General features: G+C 38.0%; 2 protein-coding genes across 4 annotated transcripts; both read right to left on the bottom strand.

Moving 5' to 3' along the window:
- Positions 1-1,361: 1,361 nt before the first annotated feature.
- Positions 1,362-4,320, bottom strand: LOC103718802 (putative NAC domain-containing protein 94). The gene is made up of 4 exons (XM_039128839.3): positions 3,548-4,320; positions 3,020-3,383; positions 2,216-2,517; positions 1,362-2,134 (listed from the first exon to the last, which is right to left on the bottom strand). The coding sequence occupies exons 2-4, from the start codon at positions 3,180-3,182 to the stop codon at positions 1,496-1,498; spliced, it is 1,104 nt and encodes a 367-aa protein (XP_038984767.3). The 5' UTR covers positions 3,183-3,383; positions 3,548-4,320; the 3' UTR covers positions 1,362-1,495.
- Positions 4,321-9,425: 5,105 nt separating this feature from the next.
- Positions 9,426-24,306, bottom strand: LOC103718803 (uncharacterized). 3 transcript variants are annotated; one of them, XM_008807782.5, is made up of 8 exons: positions 24,211-24,306; positions 23,397-23,777; positions 22,196-22,267; positions 21,776-21,840; positions 21,438-21,594; positions 12,255-12,335; positions 12,075-12,164; positions 9,426-9,673 (listed from the first exon to the last, which is right to left on the bottom strand). In XM_008807782.5, the coding sequence occupies exons 2-8, from the start codon at positions 23,682-23,684 to the stop codon at positions 9,551-9,553; spliced, it is 876 nt and encodes a 291-aa protein (XP_008806004.2). In that variant the 5' UTR covers positions 23,685-23,777; positions 24,211-24,306; the 3' UTR covers positions 9,426-9,550. The 3 variants fall into 3 exon arrangements, with proteins under 3 accessions (XP_008806004.2, XP_008806003.2, XP_088577882.2); XM_008807781.5 differs by having other exon boundaries at positions 23,397-23,707; positions 24,211-24,299; XM_088721756.2 differs by having other exon boundaries at positions 23,397-23,796; positions 24,211-24,256.
- Between the last annotated feature and the right edge of the window lie 698 nt (positions 24,307-25,004).

The following is a 25,004-nucleotide window of genomic DNA, read 5'->3' as shown; positions in this document are numbered from 1 at the left end:
TCATTCTAGATCCCCTCCTATAAAAATTAGATAAGTTGGGGGTAGCATGGGCCTTGTTTGCGAAAGGGCTGTGTTCGTTGTTCAGGCGCAAGGCCATGGGGGCTTGAAGAGGATTTGAGAGGGATTGGAGCAACATGTCGAGAGATCCCTTCTTTCTTCCTAGGAGGGCCTCTTCTTGCTAGGAGATCTTGGTGGAGGAAGCCCTAGCTAGTAGACCCATAATTTAGAAGGAGAAGAAGAAGGAGAAGAAGCAGAGCGGCAAGTAGAAGATGGCACCAGAATTGTAAAGCCCATTCAAAAGCCCAAGGTCATGGTTGTTGGCTCTATCCACTCTGTCACCTTCTATATTATCAGCTGAAAAATCCCTTAAATTAAATAGTGAAAGATCAATACTGTTTCTTTTAGTGTAAATTAGTTCTCCAATTTGCTTACAAAATTGAAATCTCTCAACAATGCAGTGGAATTCAAGGGGTGTATTCTCAGTTGGAAGCTTTTATCAATTTCTCAACTTGGGGCTCGTTTGGTTCGCGGGAAGTATTTTCCCTCCTAGGAATATGATTCCTGGGAATCATATTCCTAGGAAGAGGATACCTAGGAAAGTATTTTTGGCATGTTTGGTTAACCATGGGAAAGTGACAAATTTCCAAAATGCTTATGTTTGGTTGACCATCCACTTTCCTAGGAAAGTTATGTATAATTCCTATTATGCCCTTAATAAAAATTAGTTCTTTAATGCCTCTTTAATGCTTCTTTAATGTTGAAGGGTCTTTTTGGAAAAAAATAAAAAATGAGTGATTTCCACCTTATGGGAAAGTAACTTTCCCATGTTTCTCATGGGAAAGACTTTTCCATGAAATATGGGAATCATATTCCCATGGGAATACAATTTTTCCATCTCTCTCCTTTGAAAACTCCAACCAAACAAGAGGCATTTCATTACTTTCCCGTTGACCACACTTTCCCCCCTCCTTTTCCTGCGAACCAAACGAGCCCTTGGTGTTCATCAATGTTCAGATTCATGCAGCAGCAGGGAAAGTAGGATGCTGCCGGCGGTTTCTTACACAGTTCAAAGAACTAACCGATATGGAACTAAACACGCGCTCACACGGATCAGCCTATGGTCAGTCTCAATGGATCCGTGCTGTAGTGTCCTCTAGTCCGCATATATTATGGGCCGGGTTCGCTCTTATACCATTTGTTACAACTCAGGATCTCATCCAAAATAGCTAGCCGGAAGATATTATTTAAGTTTTTTGATCACGTATAAGTACCCAATATCTATCCATCAAATAACCGGTGTAGAACTAAACACACGCCTGCACGGGTTCTCATAATATCAGACCAATCTTTTCGTTCTGTTATTTTTTTTATTTATTTTTTTTGTAACAAGCACTTCTTATTGGTGGTACAGATTGATGCAACAAACTCTAAGTCAAGTTTAAGCTTGTTGCAATACTAACAAGATGATCCTTACTCTCTAAATGGTTCTTTGTTTTCAAGTGTAGCATTCGTTCATGGAGTAACTCATCATCTCATTCGCGCACCAAGAGGAAACCCACTGCGAGTTGGTTTTCCCCTCATCGGGAAGTTTTTGCAGCAAGTTCAGGGGGAAACCGATCGCATGCATAGTTTCCAAATGATCATTGCCAGCAATGCTTGTATCCGCGACGACGACCTTCATGCTAATTTCTTCTTCTCCATCAAATGGTAAATGTGCCCCGACTCCATCACAATTTTTGGGGCGTCCAAGATCTACGTTCGATAAGGCCTTCTCTACATCAGAGATGTTATGAATCATGGAAGCAGCACTGAGTAAGCTCTTGGTTTGTGCTGATAGTTCAACAGAGGAGAACATGAAACTGGCAGGTATCTCTTCCCTAGAGATAGGAGGTAAAGAATGTTTGTAGCTGTTGCTGCTGGACTCATAGGAGCCAGCATCAGGAGGGTAAGTTATGTTTCTCTGCTGCCGTAACTGTGAGCCATTGTTACCACCAGACTGGTTCATGCAAGTAGTGCTCTCGAAAGCAAATTGGTCGGCATCATTGATCTTGGGTAAAGGTGGCAAGGACGGAGGCAGTGCCTTTCGTGCCAGGGAGCTGGTTTTCTTAAAGATCCTACAGATTGCCCATTGGTCCTGTTTTTTGGCACCAAGAGGGGTAGGTCAGTATCAAGTGAATAAAACGGAGATGCTGAAAAGTTTGTATCGATTGCTTACATTGGCAGGATTGTTCTTACTGAAAGGCCTATTGGTAGGGGATGAACCGAATAAAGATGGCAGCCTGAACTCATGCATCATCCAGTCAGTTTTGATCCCTTTGGCAGCTCGGCCCCTGTAGAAGACGAGCGATTTCTTTAGGCCTATGCACTTGGTTCCGTCGGAGGAGTAGATTGGCCTATCTGTTCCTGTGGCTTTCCAAAATCCAGCACCTGTGACTCTGTTAGGCCTTGGGCTGTTCCTATATTTCCGGTCCCTCGGGCAGTAGAAGTACCATTCCTTCTCTCCAGTCATCGCCAGCTCTTCTCAGTGGACATAGCAAGAACATGGAGAGAAAAATTAGAAGCAGACATTATATTTCGCCGTATCGAAAAAGGTTGAGCTTTTTCTCCTTTAAATGCTCATTAGGAGGTCTAAATACCAAATAAGTAGTTGAAACGTTGGAAGTTTTGTGATCAGTAAGGTTCTTTTAAAGCTGTCCTAGTGTAGGAGACAGTAGTGTCAGCGACCTAGAGCACCAAACTTTTAACTTGCTTTGTTGAGGTTCTATTGCATCTTCTCACTTGAACAACTGGAAACAATTCTTAAGGAACCAGTGATATGAGAAGCTTTGTAGGTTATGTTAGTGGTTGGAAGCTAACTTACAGTGAAAGAACTTGATGACAGAAAGTTTAAATTAGTTTGATTCATAGGAAAACTTCAGTAGTTTTAAGAAACCAAGCGGCTTGGGCAAACTATGGCGTATAGTCACATATAAACTCTTCAAGAAAGACAATAATGGCGCAGCACAAAAGAGTGGCTTACTTGGAAGATCCCATGGATCATATTTGTAGATATCCAGTTGCCTGATAAGCTGAATGGCAAGTGGTTTTTGCTCAACCTTCCTCGTCAGATAAAACCCAACTAGCTCCTCATCCGTCGGATGAAATCGAAAGCCTGGCAACATCACTTCTTCTAGCTGATCCATAATGCTTCCACTCTTTTTGGATCAAACCGAGAAGAGCCTAGGACAGAAAGAAAGGTGCAGCTGCACAGCTTACCAGCGACCTTCGTGTTCTTCAAAGAGCTCAAGCTTGATTTAATTCAACTTGACATTGGGGGAGTCCCTATAAATCCAGTCAAGATCTAACCACGAAAATCTCGAAAAGTCACAGTGGTACAACTTGAGCTGAAAATAAACTAGCACATGAACTATAAGCAATTGAGTCAAGTCAAGGGAGTAAAACAATACAACATGAACTTTGGAAATCTCAAACCCATATGAACCTTGCTTCAACTATACGAAATGGATAGTAACACCCTATCAAGAAGTTTTTTCAGACCTAAACTAACCTTGACTTAGGCGAACTCCAATGATCTCTATGAGAGTGGAAAGGAATGGAGCTGAATTGCACACCTGGAGCATAACTTTATGCAATGCAAGACTTATCATTGGAAACCTCAATAATAACTGAAAAGCACAAGCTCTCCAGCAAATCAATTTTATGAACTCTTTGTAATGTTACCAAGAAAAATAATAACAAAAACAGAACCAAAAACAAAAAAAAAATCTCCCACAAAGCCAAAATATTCGGCTAGTCTTTCGGGTTCTTTGGGAGGAACACTCAGGGTGGAGGAAGAAGCTTCAGGAATTGGGGCTTTAAAAGAACACCGAGAATCCCAAGGAAACCACTTGGCTTGTCCTATTCCAAGGAAAAGGACCTCAAACAAACTACAAAATCAGCAGCACACTAGTATATTAAAATCCTTCTGTTCACACTCATCCTAATTTATTTCATGGAGTTGGAAACTTATCTCTATGCAGATCAAGACAATGCTCTCTTCGAAACAAATTCAATTATAGTCGTCCATGAATTTTTAAACACCTCCCAAATATATAAAACACCCAATCCCAAATTCTATGCAAGTTCCTCTGAAATCCTTGCATGGATATCTGCATATACCCCTTAAAGTTCATATCAGTTTTTTACCTTCTGATGGTCTTCTAGTCTTCCATCCCTCTACATTTATACCCCTTTTCTGTCAGTGTATGCTTTGGCATCTGATGGAGATTCCTCAACTCCAATAAAGAAAATGGATAACGAAGCTATCAAGATTGTCAGGCTGTATAATTTTTTATGGATGTCAGCAACATACTAATTTAAAATAACCCCCCAACCTGGAATGATGCTATAGCTTTGACACCCACTAGGTTGAGGTGTGAAAGTAATGAAACATAGAATGAAGAGAATTTTAGATTTACTCCTTAGCTGATAGCTTGCGTGTATCTAGAACTGGGGAGCTGCTAGATTTAAGACTTTGGCAGCAACTTGCCGTCTTTTTGAAAAATACAAATGTCAATTGTTGGGTGAGCTTCATGGCTGAGGTAAAGGTGAAAGTGATGTTCATTTGTTCACTTCCCTTGGCATTTTTCCAGTTCTAGTCTGCAACTTTGTGCTGCAGGAATTCCACAAGCTTCTTTCCTGAACCAAAAATCTTGGACGTAAGGCTAAGATGCTGCAGAGTCTTTGCCTTGAAGACTATGTAATAATGTCTCAAAGCATGATTTACAGTATGAATAGCTAATTAGAAGGTTTCATGAAACTGACTTCAAATAATTTGGATAGTGCATGCATGTTCTTTCTGGTTGGCATGATAGCTTGCACCTGTTGGCATGAAACTTGAAACCCAAATGTTGGATTGGACTTCAAAAGGACATGAATGTGACATACATATATATATATATATATATATATATATATATATATATATATATATATGTGACATATATATATATATATATATATATATATATATCGCGAGTGGAGAAATTATTAGAAGGATCAGATCCACCATGGATCATCCTAGGTCTTGTTGCTATTACATACAAAAAGAAAAAAAGAGCGAAAAATGAAACTAATCTATCTAATGATTTCTCCTCTCTCTCTCTTGCGTGCAGGCGTGCAGCACACTTGCTCGCCCCCTGCATAGAAAGAAATCTATAATAATTTTCATCAAGAACGAGTTTATGGGTTTAGGACTAGATTTCATGACGGTGCAAGTCCCTCTTGATAGATTCTGATTTAGATTATGTCGATCAATACTCTATCTGGCATTATCACAAGTTTGCAGCACCGTTAACCCATTTTGTAAGTTAATTGTATGCCTGCTTCACTAAAAAAAAAAAATGCATGCTTCTGCTCCCATAATAAATCTCTTAGTCTGCGTCTTGAAAGGTATATCGAATGTGAAGGGGAGTTAATCTCTTCACACACAAGTTTCTCTGCTCTAGAGTTGTGAACTCGGGCCTCCCTCAACACTCTCATGGCTCCAATGAAGGCATTTCAACGGCACATGCAATTCTTTATTGATTTCTATATATATACGTGGCCCAGTGATTACTTCATCATTAGCTGCATGTAATTTGTCTCCGTTTAATCTTTCTATGAAACAATTATTTATATCTCAGACGGGGTAGCGGGCACTGGAATGGGACAGATGCCAAGACTTAGCTGTTTACATGAGCCTCACACGACATGTAACATTACAACAAGACATAACATTACTCTTTTGAAACAAAGAAGGATGCCCATCCAAATTATAATTATTCAAGTCTAAATACTTAAAGATGCATTATAAAATTGCGACGACAGCTAGTTGCCAAGCAGAGAGGCATGGCCATTGAGATAAGCCACAATCTAGCAAATGCAGCATTATTAAAAAAAGAAAGAAAAAAACAAAATCCACATTTTAAAAAATTTTCTTAAAAAATTACTTCGAAAATTTTATTACCAAGATTTTATTTATTTATTTATTCATACGGTAGAAGAGGGAACAACATTTATTTTCCAAGTTAAAAGAGGTGTTTTGAACTTGATTAGGGGCTTAAAGCACTACACTTTCTTGGAGACGTTCCCCCATTGCCACATCCTCACCTCCATTATTCTACCACACGGTCCAATTTAGGACCAATATTAAGGACCATGTGGCATGCCAAGCTTTAATTTCTTCTTACAAAATTAGTCCAAACCATGCAACGATTAGACCCCCACATAAACCCGTATGCCTTCATTAATTAGTTCCACACCATCACGTTCTCTAAGATGCCTATTCTTCGTTCTTAAGAGACCCAAGAGAGCAGGACTGTAACACATCGAAGTAGTTCTGCTCAAGATTCTTAAATCGTGTATGGACTGTAATTGCGAGAACCGCGAGGGCGTATGTTTAGTCACACATCGATTATTCATCGAAAAAATTTTGGATACTTTATAGGATTTATGAATCCAAATAATCCTTTCTAACTAGGTATTTTGGGTGAGATTTGGAATTGTTACAAATAGTATTAGAGCAAACTCGGCTCATAACCTATGTAGACTAGAAGACACTGCAATATAGGTTTATGGAGGTTGGCCACAGACTGATCATGGTGCTTGTAATTAGATTAATAGATTTGAACCCTTAGTCTGACGAGGACGTCAAGGCTTGAACGGAGGAAGTATGTGAGGTTATTCATCGAGAAGATCTTAGATATTTATAGAGGATCTTGTTATAGTAATATGCTCGGTTTTGGCTCTTCCGGCAATTCGTTGAAATAAAAAACTCAAGTAGTAGAAAGTTTTTCCTGAAAGATTGAATGTTTGTATTCATATGAATTCATTATGGGTATGAATACGTAGACTATAATTGATTAGAATCTTTCCTTGGTCTTCATTGCACCTAGTAATCCAAATGAATCTTCTTTTTAACTGGAGAAAAGAAAATAGAAGTTTTAGCACAACGGACGGGGCATTTGGACCATATTTTACTAGAAATCAAGAGCTGTAATAAAATATTTTGTGCATGGAGTTGATGGATGGAAAAGTCTCCATGCTGCCAATTTTTCTTTTTTATTTATTTCCACTGTTGAGGAGTTGTTCTCATGATCATCTAATTTTATAATCCTTGATAGACCCACCCTTGAGTATTATATTCATCAGTTGCAATTTTATTCCCTTTGTTTAATGATCTCATGACTTATATCAAATGCTTTCAATCTACTCAAACTTCCCTTGGATCTAGTCGCCATTCACACTGAAAACTACCTCCTTAATAGTATTGCTTTTAATGTTCAGTAGTTTATCTGACCAATGTAAGTATCCTCTTAACGAACACCAAGATGAGATCATGAGTAGAGCATCACCATGGTTTAATATAGACAGGCATGGATATGGACAAAATGGACCATGGCCCAGTCACACATGTGAATGGGAGAAGGATAGTTTCCCATTCCAAATGGTGGTCTTGTTGCCCAAATATTAAAACCCAGGTTCCACTGAAAAAAAAAAAGATTAAAAGAAAAACTGCGGGTCGTTCTATTTGATGGTGCTCCAATCGTTGTTCTCAGAAGAATAAAAACATAACGTTTACGAACAAAATATTAATAACTAAAACCTCGAGGTTTCAGGAATGCAATCTTTGAGAGAGTTGGAGCCTTTATCTTTACTCTTGGCTGTAAGCATTTTATCCTATAGTTTGAGAGTGAATTTCTAGATTTACAAGGCCAACTTTAATCGAAGAAAGGGATACAAAGCCCCTGCAATAGAGCAGCTCCATTGTTTATTAGATACAAGGGGGTTGCTGAATTTTTGGGAGGCCCTGATGTTGCTTTTACCATCATATCTTTTGAGAAAAGTTCAAGATAGTGCAATCATGTATTTTCTTACAAGGAAAGAAAAGAAAACCAAAATTGTTAGTCTTGACTCAAGATGACTTTTGCTTGGTTTATGTTTTGTTGACAAATAGGCAGGAAGGAAGCTAGGGAAAGATTGATAGTAGGGATGGGAACAAACCATGGTCATCAGTGTCCAAGACCAAACAACTTAACAACTCATGTAGTCGGCACCGTCAGCTGGTTTAGGTTAAATTGGATATGTTGTATCTAACTTGGATTGCTCTTATTAGTAGCACTTGAGTTGCAAGCAACTTGGGTTGGATTTGGTTTTGTTGGATGAACCGAGCATGATCCAAAGTTAAATCAGGCCACAAACTCGGCACGCGCGCCCCGGCATGCCCTTCCTTCCTCTCAAAAATCCAGCCAGATTTCCAATAGGCTCATTGTCAGGCCGAAGATTTAGTTTACCACCCAAGTTTTTTTTTCTCCAAGAATTGGGTCAGGAAGAAGCCAGGCATAGACCATAAGAAATATATAAATACTGATTCACTTAACGGAATCGTAAACATATCTTGAAGAAATTGTTCATAACATGAGGCATCCACAACAACCAATTCAGCAAAAACTCATCAGCAACCACAACATGCAAGTTACCATTAACACTCCACAAATACAATTAACTATATAAGTTACTAGTAATTGGCAAGCGTGGTACGACACATGGTTCACTCAAATGACCACAATTTCGTAAGAAGGAGATCAAACCAGGAGGTGGACACCCAAGAAGTCTTGCAAGCGTGTCTCCTCTCTTAAACCAGGAGGAGGTGGACACCCAAGAAGTGAAAACTAATCATGTGCAAGGTTGGAGGTGGAAATGCAAGACCCACACCATATAGCTTGCAGCCAACGGCACCTTATATCCTTGAATTCAAGATGGCCAAGAGAGGTAGCTACATAATTGGTTATTTTCAGGCCATTTGTGGGTTTGAGTTCAGTCTTGTATGCTCCAAGTCCAATTCATAACTCAAACAGGATAGATTTTTCGATCCAAGCCTAAACAATGACTCCAGTTTGGTTTGGAATGAAACATTTCTGAATCAAAAGCAAATTAATCCAATCAACTTAAAGCCCTAATTAATCCAATCAATTGAAGCCCTGCATGTCACTACTACTAGTGGACTCTGATGGCCCTTAAGCTGAAGCCAGAAACTCCAAACTAAAGTCAAAACTCTCTCTCTCTCTCTCTCTCTCTCTCTCAAAATGGCAGATCTGAGGGAGATCAAAAGTCCAGTCAGCTGCTTCAGCCCTAACAAAGGGCAACTGATAGTTTCTGGGGAACTAGGAGACCTGATATACATATCAGTGAACAATTGGAAGGGATGTTTAAACTCAATGACTCTAGCCACATACCACTAAGATCCTCCTTCTCTCTATTTAGACAAGTGCAAACATAAAAGTGAATGAGACCTTCACTCTGCTCAAGGGAAACCTGATTAGCGTAATATGTGGCAACATTCAAAGCTCTGACTTCTCGTGTTCGAAACACAAAACAGAAACCAAAATGCACAGAAACAGTAAAAGGGCAGAAAGAGTTCCAATTCTCCTCTTATCACTGGTGCTAGTTTAATAGTCACAGCCATAAACTGGTTCCTGATAATTATTCATATAATAATATCATATATATTACATGGCTTACTGGAAGACATCTACTCATGTGGCTCTTGATGTGGAGTTGTTGGTGACTCAGGTGCTATGGTAAAATGCAGTCCTCTCCGTTGCCCAGACTGAAGTATGAATGCCAGTTCTGTTGCTGCTAATGCAGCAGCTTCCTGATCGAAGAAACCAACAAATCAGATGCAAACTGAAAGAGAAAAAGTGAGAAGCATATTGAAATAAAAAATAACTATCCTGCATCAATATGGATATAAGAAATATGGAGACATATACACATGAAGAACTTTGGCAGAAAGTAAGTGCTTTTAAGACCTTAGCAGTCACACTATATCACACATGCAGTGTGAATTACGGACACAGAATTTTGGCAGCAAGTGTAGTGCTTTCAAAGAGACATTAGCATTGTTACAGTATATCACGTGCGTGTATGCGCGCGCGCGTGCAGAGATTCACCTTAGTGCAAATCAAATGATGCACTATGCAAATCAAAAATTCAAACAATCAGTAATAAATTGAAGCATTTATAATACTTAAAACCAAAAACAAAATGTTTTGGGCATGTCACACATATGCATCAAATGACCCATACACGGACAGTTCTAACATCAAGATACAAAGCTTTGAGTTGATCTGAAGTCTAAAAGTATTCAAACTTGCTGAAATTTGGTCTGTACATAGTTTAGGATGTGTGCATTATGATAAACGAATTGAACTCTCAAGTCACCTCAGTGAGGATTCATCTTATATTTTTGGTCCCCAATGTTCCTCCTTTATTTCACTTCTTTCCTTGTTTGTTATATTTTTGTTGAGTGATTGAATTAGTACTTGCTCTGTCAGATATAAATGAACTATCAAGAGGAATGAGGAAAGTACTATCCTTAAACGGAACTGTAGAGAAAATTAAGGGAAACATGCCCAAACTGTAAACTTAGTAAAGATGACTAATGAAGAAGGGCTCACAAAGCACATCTAGAACTGTGGAGATACACTTACCATATGGTTATGTTGTATATGGAGAAACCATCTCTATTTCATATTCTTGTTGCTTCGTATTCATTGATTTGCATATAGATTTGATGCACTAAGTAAGATTGTGCATGGGAAAAATTCAGTGTGATTCCACATGAAGATTTACAGGATGTCTTGGAAAGGTTATAAAAGGATATCCGGATACACAAGGCTTGAGAAATTTAAAACCATAACAATATTCATGAATTTAGGCTGTTGTTCTTTATTTGTGAGCTTGGCGTCAATAACACAGACCTGTATGGACAGAAAATGGAATTTGGGAACACAAACCAGGAAGGCTAATTAACTCATCTCTATACTAAAGAAACAACCTTATGGTCTATCTGCATATTTAGGTTGCTCAAAGGCAGGCGCATTTTGGATATCAGAAACATCAATGATGGTAAGGCCAATTTTCGCATTTCAGGAGTCCACAACTGCAGCAGAATATGTTGATCTGACGTGAAAAGAAAACTATTTTTTAATCAAAAGAACAAAAAAATTTTCATTCATAACTAGAAAATGTCATTCTCCCCTGCAAATTGGTGGTTTGGAAAGGTAGTTCATTTAGGGAAAACATATCACATATATCCAACAGGATGTAGTCATGATAAAAATGTATATTTTCTTCTTTCAGATTGACAATTTGGGTCAAAAATTGTCGAAGCACAGATCCAGTGAAAAAAGGAGCAAGAGAAAGAAATAAAGCAAAGAGGAACTCCTGGTGATCAAACGGTGAAAGATATCATCCTTCCAAGTTTAGGCATTATAGATAAAGTAGGGAAAACAATTTCATGTATGAAATACCACTACTCAACATGCTAACAAATAATTATTTTTCAGAGTAACTAAATAAGGCCTGTAGAATGATTTTCAAATCACTCGACACATAAAGAATAATATTACTGGAGAATGATAAACTTTCACTGTGATATTACAAGCATTAGGATACCAATGTGATACTGTAGAGGTTCATGGAAGACATTACATTTGTGCTTTCCCAGAAGGTGTTATCAGGATGAAGCAAATGAAGCTGAACCAAATACTAACATCAAGTCTTCTCAAGTCTAGTGGAATAATATCTAACAGGTAAAGGCTGATCATCTAGTATCTACATTTTAGCAAAATTGATCGAAAAAAAAAATACTGACTAGTTATCTACTGTACTTCCACGCTACTGGCAACCAGGAAAAAACTTTGGTCAAGCTAACTCCAAGTCAGAGGAAGGATACAGCAGTAGCAGCACCCAGGTACATCTTCCTGTTTTTAAGTTTATTGAATAATCAACTTAATAAATCCATGTACTAAATTAATAACGTAAAAACCTAATGTAATAAAGCCATGTACTAAATAAAAAAAAAAAGGTTACTTTGACAGCGTATATAGATAACTTTACTTCCTAAAATAAGAACACTGGGGAAAAAAGAAAAAATCGAAAAAAGTTTAGCACCTCTATGAACAACAACTTATTTATACTTCTCAAATGGCAGCAAAAGAAAGAGCCAAATATTTAACTTTAATGATTCCATTTTACAATTGGTGTGCTACCTGTCTCTGCCTTCGACGCTGCAGAATACTTATAGCCCATGCCATGATATAGCATGGCAACAGAAACCCAGCAGCACGCAGCACAAAAAGCTGTTACCAATGAAAAAAAATGTTAGACACAGGGAAGGCTAAATCATAATAAAAAATAAATGAAAAAGAACATTTAATTGTCTCACTTACAGAAAATATAGTGGAAGCATCATCCTCTCCATCACGATTGGTGAAGGTGAGTGCATGCCTCAAAAACAGAAGAGCCATTAACTGGAAAGAAAAAACAAGCAAAGATTAGAATCCCAAAACTTCAGTCTTTAAATCAAAAGGTCTGATCCAAAATTAGAAAAAGCATTACTAGCAACAACTCACAAAGTACAGTTCGAACAAGTTGCCTTATATAATCAAGTGAACACAGAGATCGAAACAGAAGAAATATGCTAAAACTCACTGGTTAGCTGGTGAAGGAAATCCCATCTTCTTACTTAGCCATCCAAAAGTGAAAAAATGCATATATTCCTGAAAACTCTGAAACCTACAAATTTTGCCCCTCAAAATCTAAAATTCGTGCATATGCCTCTACTATCACATGACATCCATTGAACAAAAAGTAACATCACCAAATTATGTTACTCTACCATTTATTTCAGAAACTTTGGCATACAAACTCTTCAAAGACTGCTTAATGCTATTTGTCGAAAAATGAAAATGACAAGGATAACGTGGGCATGGAATTTTGAACAGCAAGTCAGGCAGGAAAAATAGTTTATGGACAACTTAAGTTGCCATTTAACCAGCCAAGGTAAGCTTAACACAAGGAAAGTTAAGGCAACATGGCAAGAAGGGTATATATGCAAAATTCAGCCTTTTGGAGGGGCATATATGCACTTTCAATTTTTTGAAGCAAAAATGCACAAATAATTTGTTTTTGAGGATATATATGCAGAAGTCCCAACAGTCTATCAGAAATTTTAAGTCCGCCAAAGAAAATTAAATAATAATTTGTTTCATTTAGTGGTCCATTGCCTTCCAATTGAAACTATATACTTTCATTGTTCATGTTCTAATACTACAGCACAAACACCATTCTTTGTTTTTCCGATAGCACAAACTCCTTTGAGCCTCCTATCCTCAAAGCCTGTGAAACCCTCACAGCTGCTCATCCCTGAGTACAATCCATACCTTATAACAAAATAAGAGTTTTGAATTTTGAAATATTCCATTAACATTTCATCTTCGGTCTTTCACAATATACCCTAGACTTTTTGTTCCCAATTTACTCATTCACCACTTCCAAAATAGTCCCCTGACCTACATTTCAAAACAAAAAGGCAAACCTTTAAAATCTGATTCTTTGTCAAAAAGGAAGCTGACAAAAACTTGAATATCCATCAAATAAGCAACCTAGCAGCCAAATCAAACTATAACAGGAAGAGCAACTTCATGTAATACTCATCTTTTTCTATCTCCTACAATTTTGGCAAATGAACAGGCTGTTGGTGAGCTAGCTCGAGCTTGCCAGGCTCGCTCAGTTAAGAAATCAGCCAAAGTAGAGCTAGGCTCGAGCTCAGCTCGAATTAGCTCGAAATATTAATATATAAATAGTTATTATTATCTATACAAGTATAAGTATAAAATATAATCAGGATTATCAATCTAAAATATATAAACAAAGCCTCAAATGATCTTAAGTTCTCACTAAGTCTCTTGACCAAGCTATTCGCAAATAGCTCATGCTCGGCTCGAATATAAAACAAGCCGAGCTAGACGCCTAATTCAGCTCCTGTTTGGCTTGTTTCCACCCAATGAGCACAATCCTTTCACATCTCACCTACAACCATGGAGGCAAAGATAAATAGAGAAAGCAGGTGGAATAGATAGAGGAGACAGCTTTGGAGGAAGAAGATTGAATTCTACTACAAATGGTGACACATTCTCTCTATGATTGAGAGAGTAAACCAGATTTATTTACAAAAAATAATATGATTCAATGCTTTGATGTAAGAGGGGCTTCACAAAGAAACTTTAGATACATTGTCCTTAATATATTTCAAAAATGTCTCCATGGATTTGGTTATTTGGGATAAGTTTCTGAGTTTTGTCTTTAATTCAAGATCTAGCCCCATGATTTCTGCAAGATTTTGAAACTTATTTCATCATAAAAACTTGAAAAAATAGTGCATCATAACTAAGTCATAAATAAAGATTAGTATCCAAATACATGAACATCTCGAGTAAGCAATTTTAAGATACTACATGCACGCTGTTGCAAAATTCAAGAAAAAAAACATGAATAGCATAATTAAAGGTCATAAATTCATGAACATTCTTGCTTTTTTAATTTGTACACAAGGTTCATTGACATGAAAAAAAATTACTCTTAATAAATTTAGTATCCTTTGATGTACATATAAATTATTTTGTTGGTTCCCAAGGATAAAGGACCAATTGTGCCCTTGCTAATAGAAGTGCACATGGTTCCAAATCAACCAAAGAACCAAAACAAAAAAACCTCAAAGCAGAGATTGGTTTTGTTATCGTTCTCAATTTGGAAAACCTGGTGGATTTATTTGGGTTAAGTAACCAAATCTAAGCTAACCCAGACTAATCTTATAGTATATTAAAACATATTATATTGATCAAAGAAGCTAAGGGTACTTAACCAGGTTCTTAAGGAACCTAGGTGCTATGGCAGGGCAAGGAAGCTTTGAGCGCCTCGATAGTCCCCAGGCAAGGTAAATTTACTAAAGTGAGCACCTAGGGAAAGCGAGAGGAATTCCGCCACATTCCTGTCCAATGTCTAGCGCTATTCTTCCTATCCCTTATTTGGTCATTCTTTTAGAACTTAATTAGCGTTACTTTGAGGGTCATTTTAGTTTATTAGAGTCCTTAAAAATAAATGGCTACTGTAAGATGTTCAATTGTTTTACTTTTTCGTGTTTTCTTTAGAAACATCAAACATGTTCTGAGAAGTGCTCTTTGACTATCATGTTTGAATTTTGAAGCTACTAAAGGATGCCCACTAGTTTATTTTTGCTGGCTTTTGTTTAAAAACATGATATGGGAAGTGGTATTTTGATGTGATGCTTTGAAAGATGTGAAACACAATATCTAATGTACAAGACAATTATGTTTTCTTGACTTGAAACTTGAATAATTGATCTTACAATGCTTGTATTGTTTTTTAGATATATATAGTATTTTTTTCTAATAAACTTATTGAACATTTTTTAATTGAACAAACTGCTTTCTTCAGGCAAGCACCTTTTTGGCGCCTAGAGCCTCAAGGCAATATAGGCCCTCGTTGACATATGGATGCCTTTTGCTTTCAACAACTTTGATTGTATGTTAATGGTTGCTTGAAATAACATATGATCTGGTCCTAATTAGGAATGCTTGGCAAATGAGAATCCATAAAAACATCCCAAATAGTTGGTATAAAGATGGATGGTTGTGGTTATATATAAATGTCATATATGGTAGACTTATAATCAAGGAATGTTGTATCACCTCGAATCAAGGAATATTTTGCCCCTCGGTTCGAGAAACTAGCGAGGGAGGAACGAGGGAGAAGAAAGAGAGGAAGAGATAGGGGTTTTTCGAGCCCCTATCTCCTCCTGCACACGAGAACAAAGACTCCAACCCTTTTTTTTAATATTTTTAAAGTGAAGTCGGCACTTCACTTAAAAAATTAAAAAAAAAGGCCAGAGCCCGTGTTTCATTTCGAAACTGGGGCTCCGCCCCTTTTCTCATGCACTGAAGGACATGGAGGCTTCAAAGCCCCCTTTCTCCTCTCTCTCCCTCCCTCTCTCCCTCACCCTCCCTTCATCTCTCCCTTTTTCTCTCTTTCCTTCTCCCTCTCCCCCTCCCTTGCCGGCTCTACTATGTCGATACAGGCTCGGAATGGAATAGCACAGTATCGTACCATATCGTATCGTACGTCAGGCAACCGATACGGGTTCCAATACTGGCACAGTAAACTTGCTTATGATTGAAGTTAAGTTTTTGTTGCACTAAATAGAATATTTCTGGGTATTTTCTTTTTCTGGAGCTGGTAAGTGGGAACCCCCATTACAGCCTATAATACAAAGTTCCCAGGGAATTAGCATTGATCAAATACATAAGGTCCATGGAGATCAGAAGTTAGCTAGCTAAGTGCCCTTTAGAAAGGTATGTGAAGAATGAAAGTCCTGGAGGGAGTGAGCAATATTCTAGAGGTCTATCAAGTGAGGATGCTCAAACGACGATGTTCCTTGAATCCGAGCTATGAATTGTTGAGTCCTTATCCAATGAAATTTATGTATCACGGAGTGATGAAATTGCAATAGATATCCCCCTCCATGCAGTTGTCAACTCCACAATGGGTATAGAGGAGATACATAAAAAAATAGCACTTGCTATTAGAGGTCACCGGCAATGATCTCAAACTCTAAGTCCTGCACTAGAAGATAAGGGTTGGACCAATTCATCTAAGTTTGATACAATCTAATTGAAGGGGGGGTGTTCCCATAGATGATGAACCTTGGGATAATGGAAGAATAAAGGATCAATGACTTAGTTTCGTCATGGCGACGTTGGCATATGGGAGACGTGAGGCCACAATGGTGCAAAAGCTCAAAGGTAGGTGGCCGTTCTCATGCCAATTTCCAAAAGCAAGCAAATAGCACACCAATGAGCCTTAAGATGCCATATCCATGATATCCCCATCCAGCCTCAGAGTTACAATATTCTAGTAGATCTCATGCACACTAGGCAAGGTTCAGTTTTTGGTTGGCTCCTGATTTATACCTAATCGAACCATGTCCAATCCCACCTAAAAATCCCGGACCTTCTCTCTTAAATTTAAATTCGCATCTGAAAGCTCTCTCTGACAGAGATTAGAGCACCATCTCTCCCACTTTGCATATTTATCTTTCTACAATCCTGCTCACCTACCATCCCTTCTTCACCCAGGTATGTGGGATCTGAAAATAGATACAACAATTTCCGATTCGATCCATTTCTATATCCACATATATACGGATATAAATTTTTAACATCTGACTAACATTTATATCCATCAACGAAAAAACAAATTCAAATATTAAATATCATGTCAGTATCCAAATTGACTTTTAGCCCTATCTAATCTAATATAATTCTTATAAAGTCATGTGGGTAATAAGTGATCGTTTTCACAAAATTTACCTTTATTTATGAATCTTTTACTTACTAGGTTGCATTATTAAACTAACCAACCAACCCTTTGACCTAAATTTTGTAGCTCAAAAAGATTATACCATCTCATAGAAGTGCAGCATGATTACGTGAATCCACTAAAACAAATAAATGTTTATACAGTCAATTGCTTGTTTTTAGAAAATAATAAAGGGAAGTCGACAGGCTTGTGCGCTTGATTTGGATTAATAAAATATAAAATAAAATAGTATTCTACCATGTATATCTTATTCTATTTTATATCAAAAAATTGCATATGTATTGTTAATATCTGCTTTGTATCCATATCCATTCGGAATAAATATAGTTACAAAATCTAGCATCCAATAAAGATCCACATCTGTATTCACCAAATAAAAGTGAATATGTACAATCAAGTAGGGAAATAATAATACCCAATCCCTTTTCAATCTTATTCGTCTACCTAATTCTTTGTCTTTTACTAATCTGCAATTTCTCCTTAATCACCTCTTAAATACTTTCGCCCAAATGTCTCCTTTGAATTACATTTCAATCACAACTAATTAATTAATAATTCTCTGAATAGTCCAATTCAACATACTTTTTGCCAAATAAAACCCCTCTTATGTACATACTCTGTTGGTATATACAACACCCAAAATCTCACTCTCCCCCTATATATTTTCACTTTTTAGTATTTTGAAGAGATTATTTTCTATTGATGTAATTTTTATATTTGTAATATGCATTATCTTATTTATTCCGTCCTATTCTTTTCAAATGTAGTTGTAGTTTTGTTTTACAGGTTTGCACCCAACCATGATCGGTACAACATAAAATATTAATCTAGCACTGCCTTGCTTGCTGGATAAACTAAAGTCGACGCCCATCCGAAACTCCCATACTATTAAAATATCCCTGGAGGTTTCATTTGTATGGACAACGAGTCCCATATGTTAGGACCACTGCAATTCCCATATTTAAATAGTCTTCCTTTAGTAAATACACACTATTCACTCTATAATAAATGATTATAGAAGAATATATAAACTAAAATAGGCATATTTATCGATTCTACTGTAAGCTATCTATATTGATGGGATCATGTCAATCCATCGCATGCTTATTGTCTACGTAGACCTCATGAAAGCATGTGTCATAATCTACTTCAAGGATTCAAATCTTAAGGAACGTACGATATCGGTGGTTGGCCAATACACCAAAATCCTCGATATGGGGATAGAATGCCTCAATACGCCATGGTAGAAATAAGCTAAAAATATAAAAGGCATATTGAGTAATATAGGGAGGAGCAATACACCTCGATACAAAGGAGATACACCTCCAATGAAAGATACAACATGATAGTTATATAGTGTGATATGGGCCTGGTTCACCCAATACCAGTGCATAGTTATACACAAGCTGGATGAGGCCAGTAGGCATGAGATTACAACCTGTAATCTAATTCAAGCAAGGTTTTTAATTCCTGCTATCTCAGTCATCTCGGCAGGAGCCCGATACTAGAGATGAATTGAGCTATTGATTTATCCAAGCCAAGTTTAGAAGCCGGAGATTTAGAAAAAGAATGATGATTCCATGTTTTATGGCAATATTAGGCATGTCCAAAGCTCATGATGACAAGAAAATTTCCAGAATTATTAAAAAAATGATTATCTTTCCTAAAAACTCCTTCCTTTTCTCTTTATTCCTCCCTTCCCTTTCTTTTGAACCAATATGGCATGCCCACTCCTCCAACCGGCCATTCAAAACATGTATTCTTCTGTCATCCCTCATCTTTCCCTTACCTTCTATTCAACCCTGAACCTTGCCTCTCCACTTAATCATAGAGCCTCACATCTTCCCTCTCATCGTTTTTGAATTCCAATCAAATACCATTCAATCATATGGATCCCTTTGCTACTGCCTTTTGTTATCATCGCCCATGGCGTACACCACATGATATATTTCACCTCCTCAACGGTGCTATAAACAAATGATTCAAATCTCGTGGATGGGGTTGTCTTATCTTTTTTGTGGAACAGGACGCTTGCCGCTCGACACTAGGATGCTGCGAAGATGGCAGGAAGGTCGTGTCCTGCCACTTAGGTCGATGCCTCATCCCAACATCCCGTAGGGTGTCCCACCGGGACTTGAATCCTTGAATATAGACAATGGTTGCTGGATCGACAAATATCATAACCAAATCAATGAATCTATTCATTGAATCACCACATGCCCACCATTTACACTTCTTATTGATGGGTTTGCATCTTCCCCCGTCACTCTATTCTCATAGCTTGACATCCACCTCCAACCATCTTTGGAAATCAATTAACTGCTCTAACATTAACTTTTATGTAGGGGTGCAAATGGGTCGGGTCAGACCGGATCCTGAGTGACCCCGATCCGACCCGTTTTCTTGTTTAGGTCCTAATTTTGGACCCATACCCGACCCAATAGAAAATCCAGTCGGGTCCACAACATACCCAACGGATCATTTGGATCGGGTCAAGTCCACAGCTGCCAAATCATAACTGAATATGACGCCAACTGCATGCTCCCCATAGCCACCTCTCCCTTTCAAATGGCCTTCTACAACACCACTCCCAACGCCTTCTACGGTTCTACTTCGCTCTCCGCATGGGCACCACCCGCTCCGAGTCCACCTTCCGCTGGGTCTGAGAGGCTGCTCCGTCCGTCCGTCAAAACGCCACCTCCGCTTCACATGGGCACCACCCGTACATCAAATGTCAAATAGGAACGAAGGAAAAAAAAATTCACTTACTGTCGACGCCCAATTTGTTCACGGCAGCGACAAACTGTTGGTGGAGGTCGACAGAAACCACCCTCGGTTTCTTCAATGTCAAAGGATCTTCGCACTCCTCGACCTCCTCCTCCCCCTCCTCGTCCTTCCTCCTCTTCGCTTCTTCCAACTCCCCCTGTTCACCGAGGATGCATTGTCCCCTTCTTCCGGAGCTCTTTTCTGCCTGTCACTCTCTATACTTCCCGAGTGCTCCAACTCCTTCAACTCATTCCTCCTCTTGCTGACCACGTGCTGCCATATATTCTTCAGCGCCTCGATCCTCACCGGCTTTATAAGGTAATCATAGGCATCGTGAGTAACTCCCTTCATGACCACATCCTTCCTGCCATCAGCCAACATCACTGGGGATCGATGAACACAATAAAGACCAATCAAAAACCCGCCTCCAAGTTCGCAAAAACCTCGAGCTAATCTGCATTCACAAATACTTACTAATAACAGGAAGGACCATGCCCATGGTCTCATACCCATAACATTTATTACATTACGTGTGTTGAAACTAGCGCTAAATAGTAGATTCTTAAAAACAAATTTATTTGTTATTTATAAGAATATTCTAATATTTTATATATGGGTCACTCGGATCGGGTTGGGTCTGAATTCAGTAAACCCAGACCCGACCCTAAAATAGAACGGGTCTTTTAGGACCCGGCCCGGCTCCGCGAGTACTCCAATTCGGGTCCGGGTCGGGTCTAACTGGGGTGAGTCAGGTCGGGTCATGGGTCAACCCGACCTATTTGCAGCCTTACTTTTATATATCAGTTGTTATTTCAGCTCATATGACTGAAATTATAATGGCCAGTACTTTATAATATTGTATTTATAAGTGCTTGATGCAATATAAACTGATATCTTGGCTAAGGTATTGGCCAATCCGAAACCTTTGAGTTCAACTAGTTTCACAGAAGAAGAGCTTTCAGCTTGGGCTTCATGTAATTTAGTGGAAAGTGGTGCAGAAATGAAAACAAGGACATGAGAATTTTCAATTTCAAAATCATCCTCGAACTAATTTAAAAAGGAAAAACTATCTTGCCTAAATTAACTGTGTTGCCATTTTACTTGGTGAACAAGACTGAAAAAGACAAACATGAGAATCTTTCCAATATGTTAGCATTGTCATGTCCATAAATAACATAAGAAAATGAACCTTTCAGATAGCATGTATTCACATATACAGAAAATTGTTCTAATAAATGTTTAATTTAAAAATAAAAATTAGAAATCAAAATTAATTGCATGGAAGACTTCTTATAAAAAAATAAACAAATAAAAGAATATCACTTGGATATAAACTATCTTCCATGTAAATCATATTTTAGACCAAAATGAAATCATCATTTGTATTTCCAGGGCATCATGAGGCTCACAATCAGAACAGCAGAGCGGCAAAATGCAGCACCACTGGCATTTGTAGAAGCATATTCATCATACTCAGCTTCAAGGAAATGGTGCTGTGCTGCTGCCATTGCAAGGAGACTAGGATCACGCAGATCCAAGGGGGAGCCTGTAATAGTCCAACCTCCACTACAAATCAAGTAAAAAGATCATCAAATTGAACTAATAATGCAAAAGTAAATACGTAGTAATAAATATTAAGGACATTAGATGCAGTGCTAGTTCAGTGTCAAAAGGCAAGAAATAAATATGCATCATTTCTGCTTTTTATCATTTATATGATACTGCAAGAAATATATATACCACTTACCTGATATCAATGGTGGTCTCATCAGGGTTAGCTCGAGGAGGTGCAGTGTACCCAGGTTTGTATTGCTTCAAATCATGTAAAATGATATATCACAAAACATTCACTTTGAAAACAAAATGCAACCTAACTCATTTAGCAGATAGAAAAGTTAACATAATAGATGTATCATTAAAGTATATAAGTAATCATGACACCAAAAGTAATAAAACATTAATAACTACATAACATGTTGGGATTCACAACACTGAATTGTGCGATCAACTTCGTTACAGGCTTACACTAGATGGAGAACCTAATGTGATATTGAAACAAATGAAAAATCTAAATCCCAAGCATTAAATGATAGAGTATGTATCCTAACAAAAGTTGAAGCAAAATCCATGTATTTACTAGGTAATTATATAAAGAATTGCAACTCACCTCATGGCAAATCTCACAAGTTATATCTCCTTTCTCATTGCACCAACGCTGCACACACGCTCTATGAGCATACTGTGTATGGCACAAAAAACAAAGTAAGATCCCATAAGTAGAATATTTGTATGTAAACAGAATGCAAATAAACATCATGATAAGAAGGCAGAAATGAGAAACTATTTCCAAAAATATGGTTATCTTTAGGACAAAAACAACTGATATTTTGCATGTATAAAGTGGCACACACTATCAGCAAGATTCTAACAGACATCAGATTATAGTTAATGGCAGATTGCCTGGGTCTTGGAAAGGCAACATCTTTAGATAAATCTACTATTCACAGTGATTATTTCCCATTAAGCACTTAATTGAGTTCAAAGGTAAACTTCCCTGATGGTAAGAAACAAAGAATTTTCTGACAGATATTAGCGGGTAGTCTAGTGTGATGTGGTACATAATATGTCCAATGTGCAATTATGTAGCTAGAGCTGGGCCATACAAATGAAGACAGAAAACAGCTCTATGTAGTGGAAAGTGGGCATACAGTATTTGTTACCCACTGCAAGAATGAGAGCAAGGACAACGTTTTGAGAACTAAGAACCATAAAATGGAATCTAGCACAAAGGAACATCCTAATGCAAACATTACAATGACAGCTGAATAACCCCACCTGTCCCACATCAGAGAAAAAAAATATCCTAGATCAAAATCTTGGAGGAAGTGGATGCATAGAAATCCAATCATTGATAATTTCTAAGCGATAAAATCACATCCTTGATATTAGAAAAAGAGTTGTTTGAATGTTAACCATTCTCGATGATTCAACCTGGAAAATGATCAGTGTTCAAAAGCAGAAAATACATAAAACAGCAATGAATTACATAAATTACAGTTATGCAACAAAACTGAGAACACAAATTCTAACATCATTTTGGATATACTTCAACATATCAACCTGACCTATCAACCAATTAATGCACCAAGACCTAATGATTTTCAAAATAATACCACAACACTTCATTCCTGTATTGTAATGACTGAGCTAGAAAATCCAAGAAATTGAACAATTATCTATTGGAAGCATGATTTCCACGGAAGTTACCACTAGAACAGTTTATGAACTTTACTAACAGCAGCCAATATAATGTTAAAGTCAAAGAGAAAGCAAACAGAGCTTTTTCTCTTTAAAAAAAAAAAAGAAACCTTCAAACTTCCACTGCATGCACATGGTATCTCCAGGTTTTCAACATGGTCCTCTTCCTGGCAAATGCGACACTCCACCATCTGAATGAGTGGCTCCTCTTCCTCAGAACCCGAGTACTCCTTCTTCCCCTCCTCGCCAACAGAAGCTACCACTGAAGAGGAAGCAACAGATGGAAGTGAACTATGCACAGCTTTTCCAGAAGACTTTGAAGCCTTCATTGCTTGGGGAGATTCAACAGTCTCAGACTTCACGAGCCGGTCAACATTCAACACCAGATGGTCTCCCATTGCCACTTCTCTCACCAGAATATCTATAACAAATAACAGTTAAAATCACTCCTTTTCTATGTTTTAACACTAGAATCGCTCCGTTTCACATTCCTGCATGAGTAACAAAGGCCTATATCTCAATAAAGACAAAGAATTCTCTTGAAAAACTATAGAAAACCACAGATGGAGAACAAGGCCACTTCAAAAAAGCCAATTTTCGCCAAGAGAAACCCTAAAGCACAAGCATTTCAAGAAATAAACCTAGAAATCTGATTCAAAACAAGAAAATCCTCCACGAAAACATGTAAGACATCAAACCAAAATCACCTTCGCGAACGAAGAAACGAAGAACCAACAACCATAAACCCTACAAAGATCTAAATGCACAAAGAAAACCGTAGAAATGGCCGATCGCCATAAAAACTACACCAAATCAAAGGATTTCTCGAGCACAATCCATCGCCACAAACGATTCCATTCTCACATGAAAGAACTTAGAACAAAACGGAGCATCAAACGAGAGGAGCAAAGGAAATCGCCATACCCCGGAAGCTCCCGATGAGAGAGAGCCTCCTCGCCTTGCTCGCTCCGAAACAAAGAGAGAAAGTCCGGAAGACTTCCGTTTCTATAGCCCACGTAACGCCGTCAGTATCTGGGTCCCCCGAGGCCTCCAGTTCCGTAACGTCCGCTTGACGGTGAGAGGGAGCTTCAACAGAGGACAATTAACGGACGTTAGACGTCGTCGATGTGTTCACGTTTGAACAGACCTGGCGTGGCTTGTTCACAGATCGACGGCTGGAAAAGCTAGATATACAAAGACAAAGTTTCAAGCCGGGAAATAGAGATGAACTGTAATTACGACATTACCCTCAAACTTTTGATTTTTCTAGCGTAGGCCACCGACCGTTGCAAAAAGCTTTTCTGGGAGCTTTGTTGTCGTTATTGATTTAAAGTTGCGAGGGTACTTTGGTAACTGAAGGAAAGGTCGTGCTCGATAACGCGGGAAAGCTGTCCTCCGAGTTCATAACTTGACAAGCGTGCGCTCCCTTCTGACCTCCACGTTGTATTTTTTCTACTAGTTCGTGACACCTGCAAAATTTTAAAACATAGACAGCTGAGATTCCTTTATTTAACTAAAACAATTTTTTATTTTTATAACTTTTCACCTCTTAATTGTATTTTCCTACTAATTCTTGACACTTGCCAAAATTTGAAACAAGGACAGCTGTGATCCCTTTATTTTATTTGTCAAAAATAAGTTTAAATTTTAAAATCCAAAAAAAAAAGGATCAAGCACTCACTAAGTTTTTCATAGACAAATGCATGCTATCATGAAAA

This window comes from Phoenix dactylifera, chromosome 5 (assembly GCF_051530095.1).
Source record: "Phoenix dactylifera cultivar Ajwa chromosome 5, Ajwa_hap1_PhDact_Kaust_v1.1, whole genome shotgun sequence".
Classification (NCBI taxonomy): domain Eukaryota; kingdom Viridiplantae; phylum Streptophyta; class Magnoliopsida; order Arecales; family Arecaceae; genus Phoenix; species Phoenix dactylifera.
Note: the sequence above shows the minus strand (reverse complement) of the source record. Positions and strands in the feature narration are given on the sequence as shown.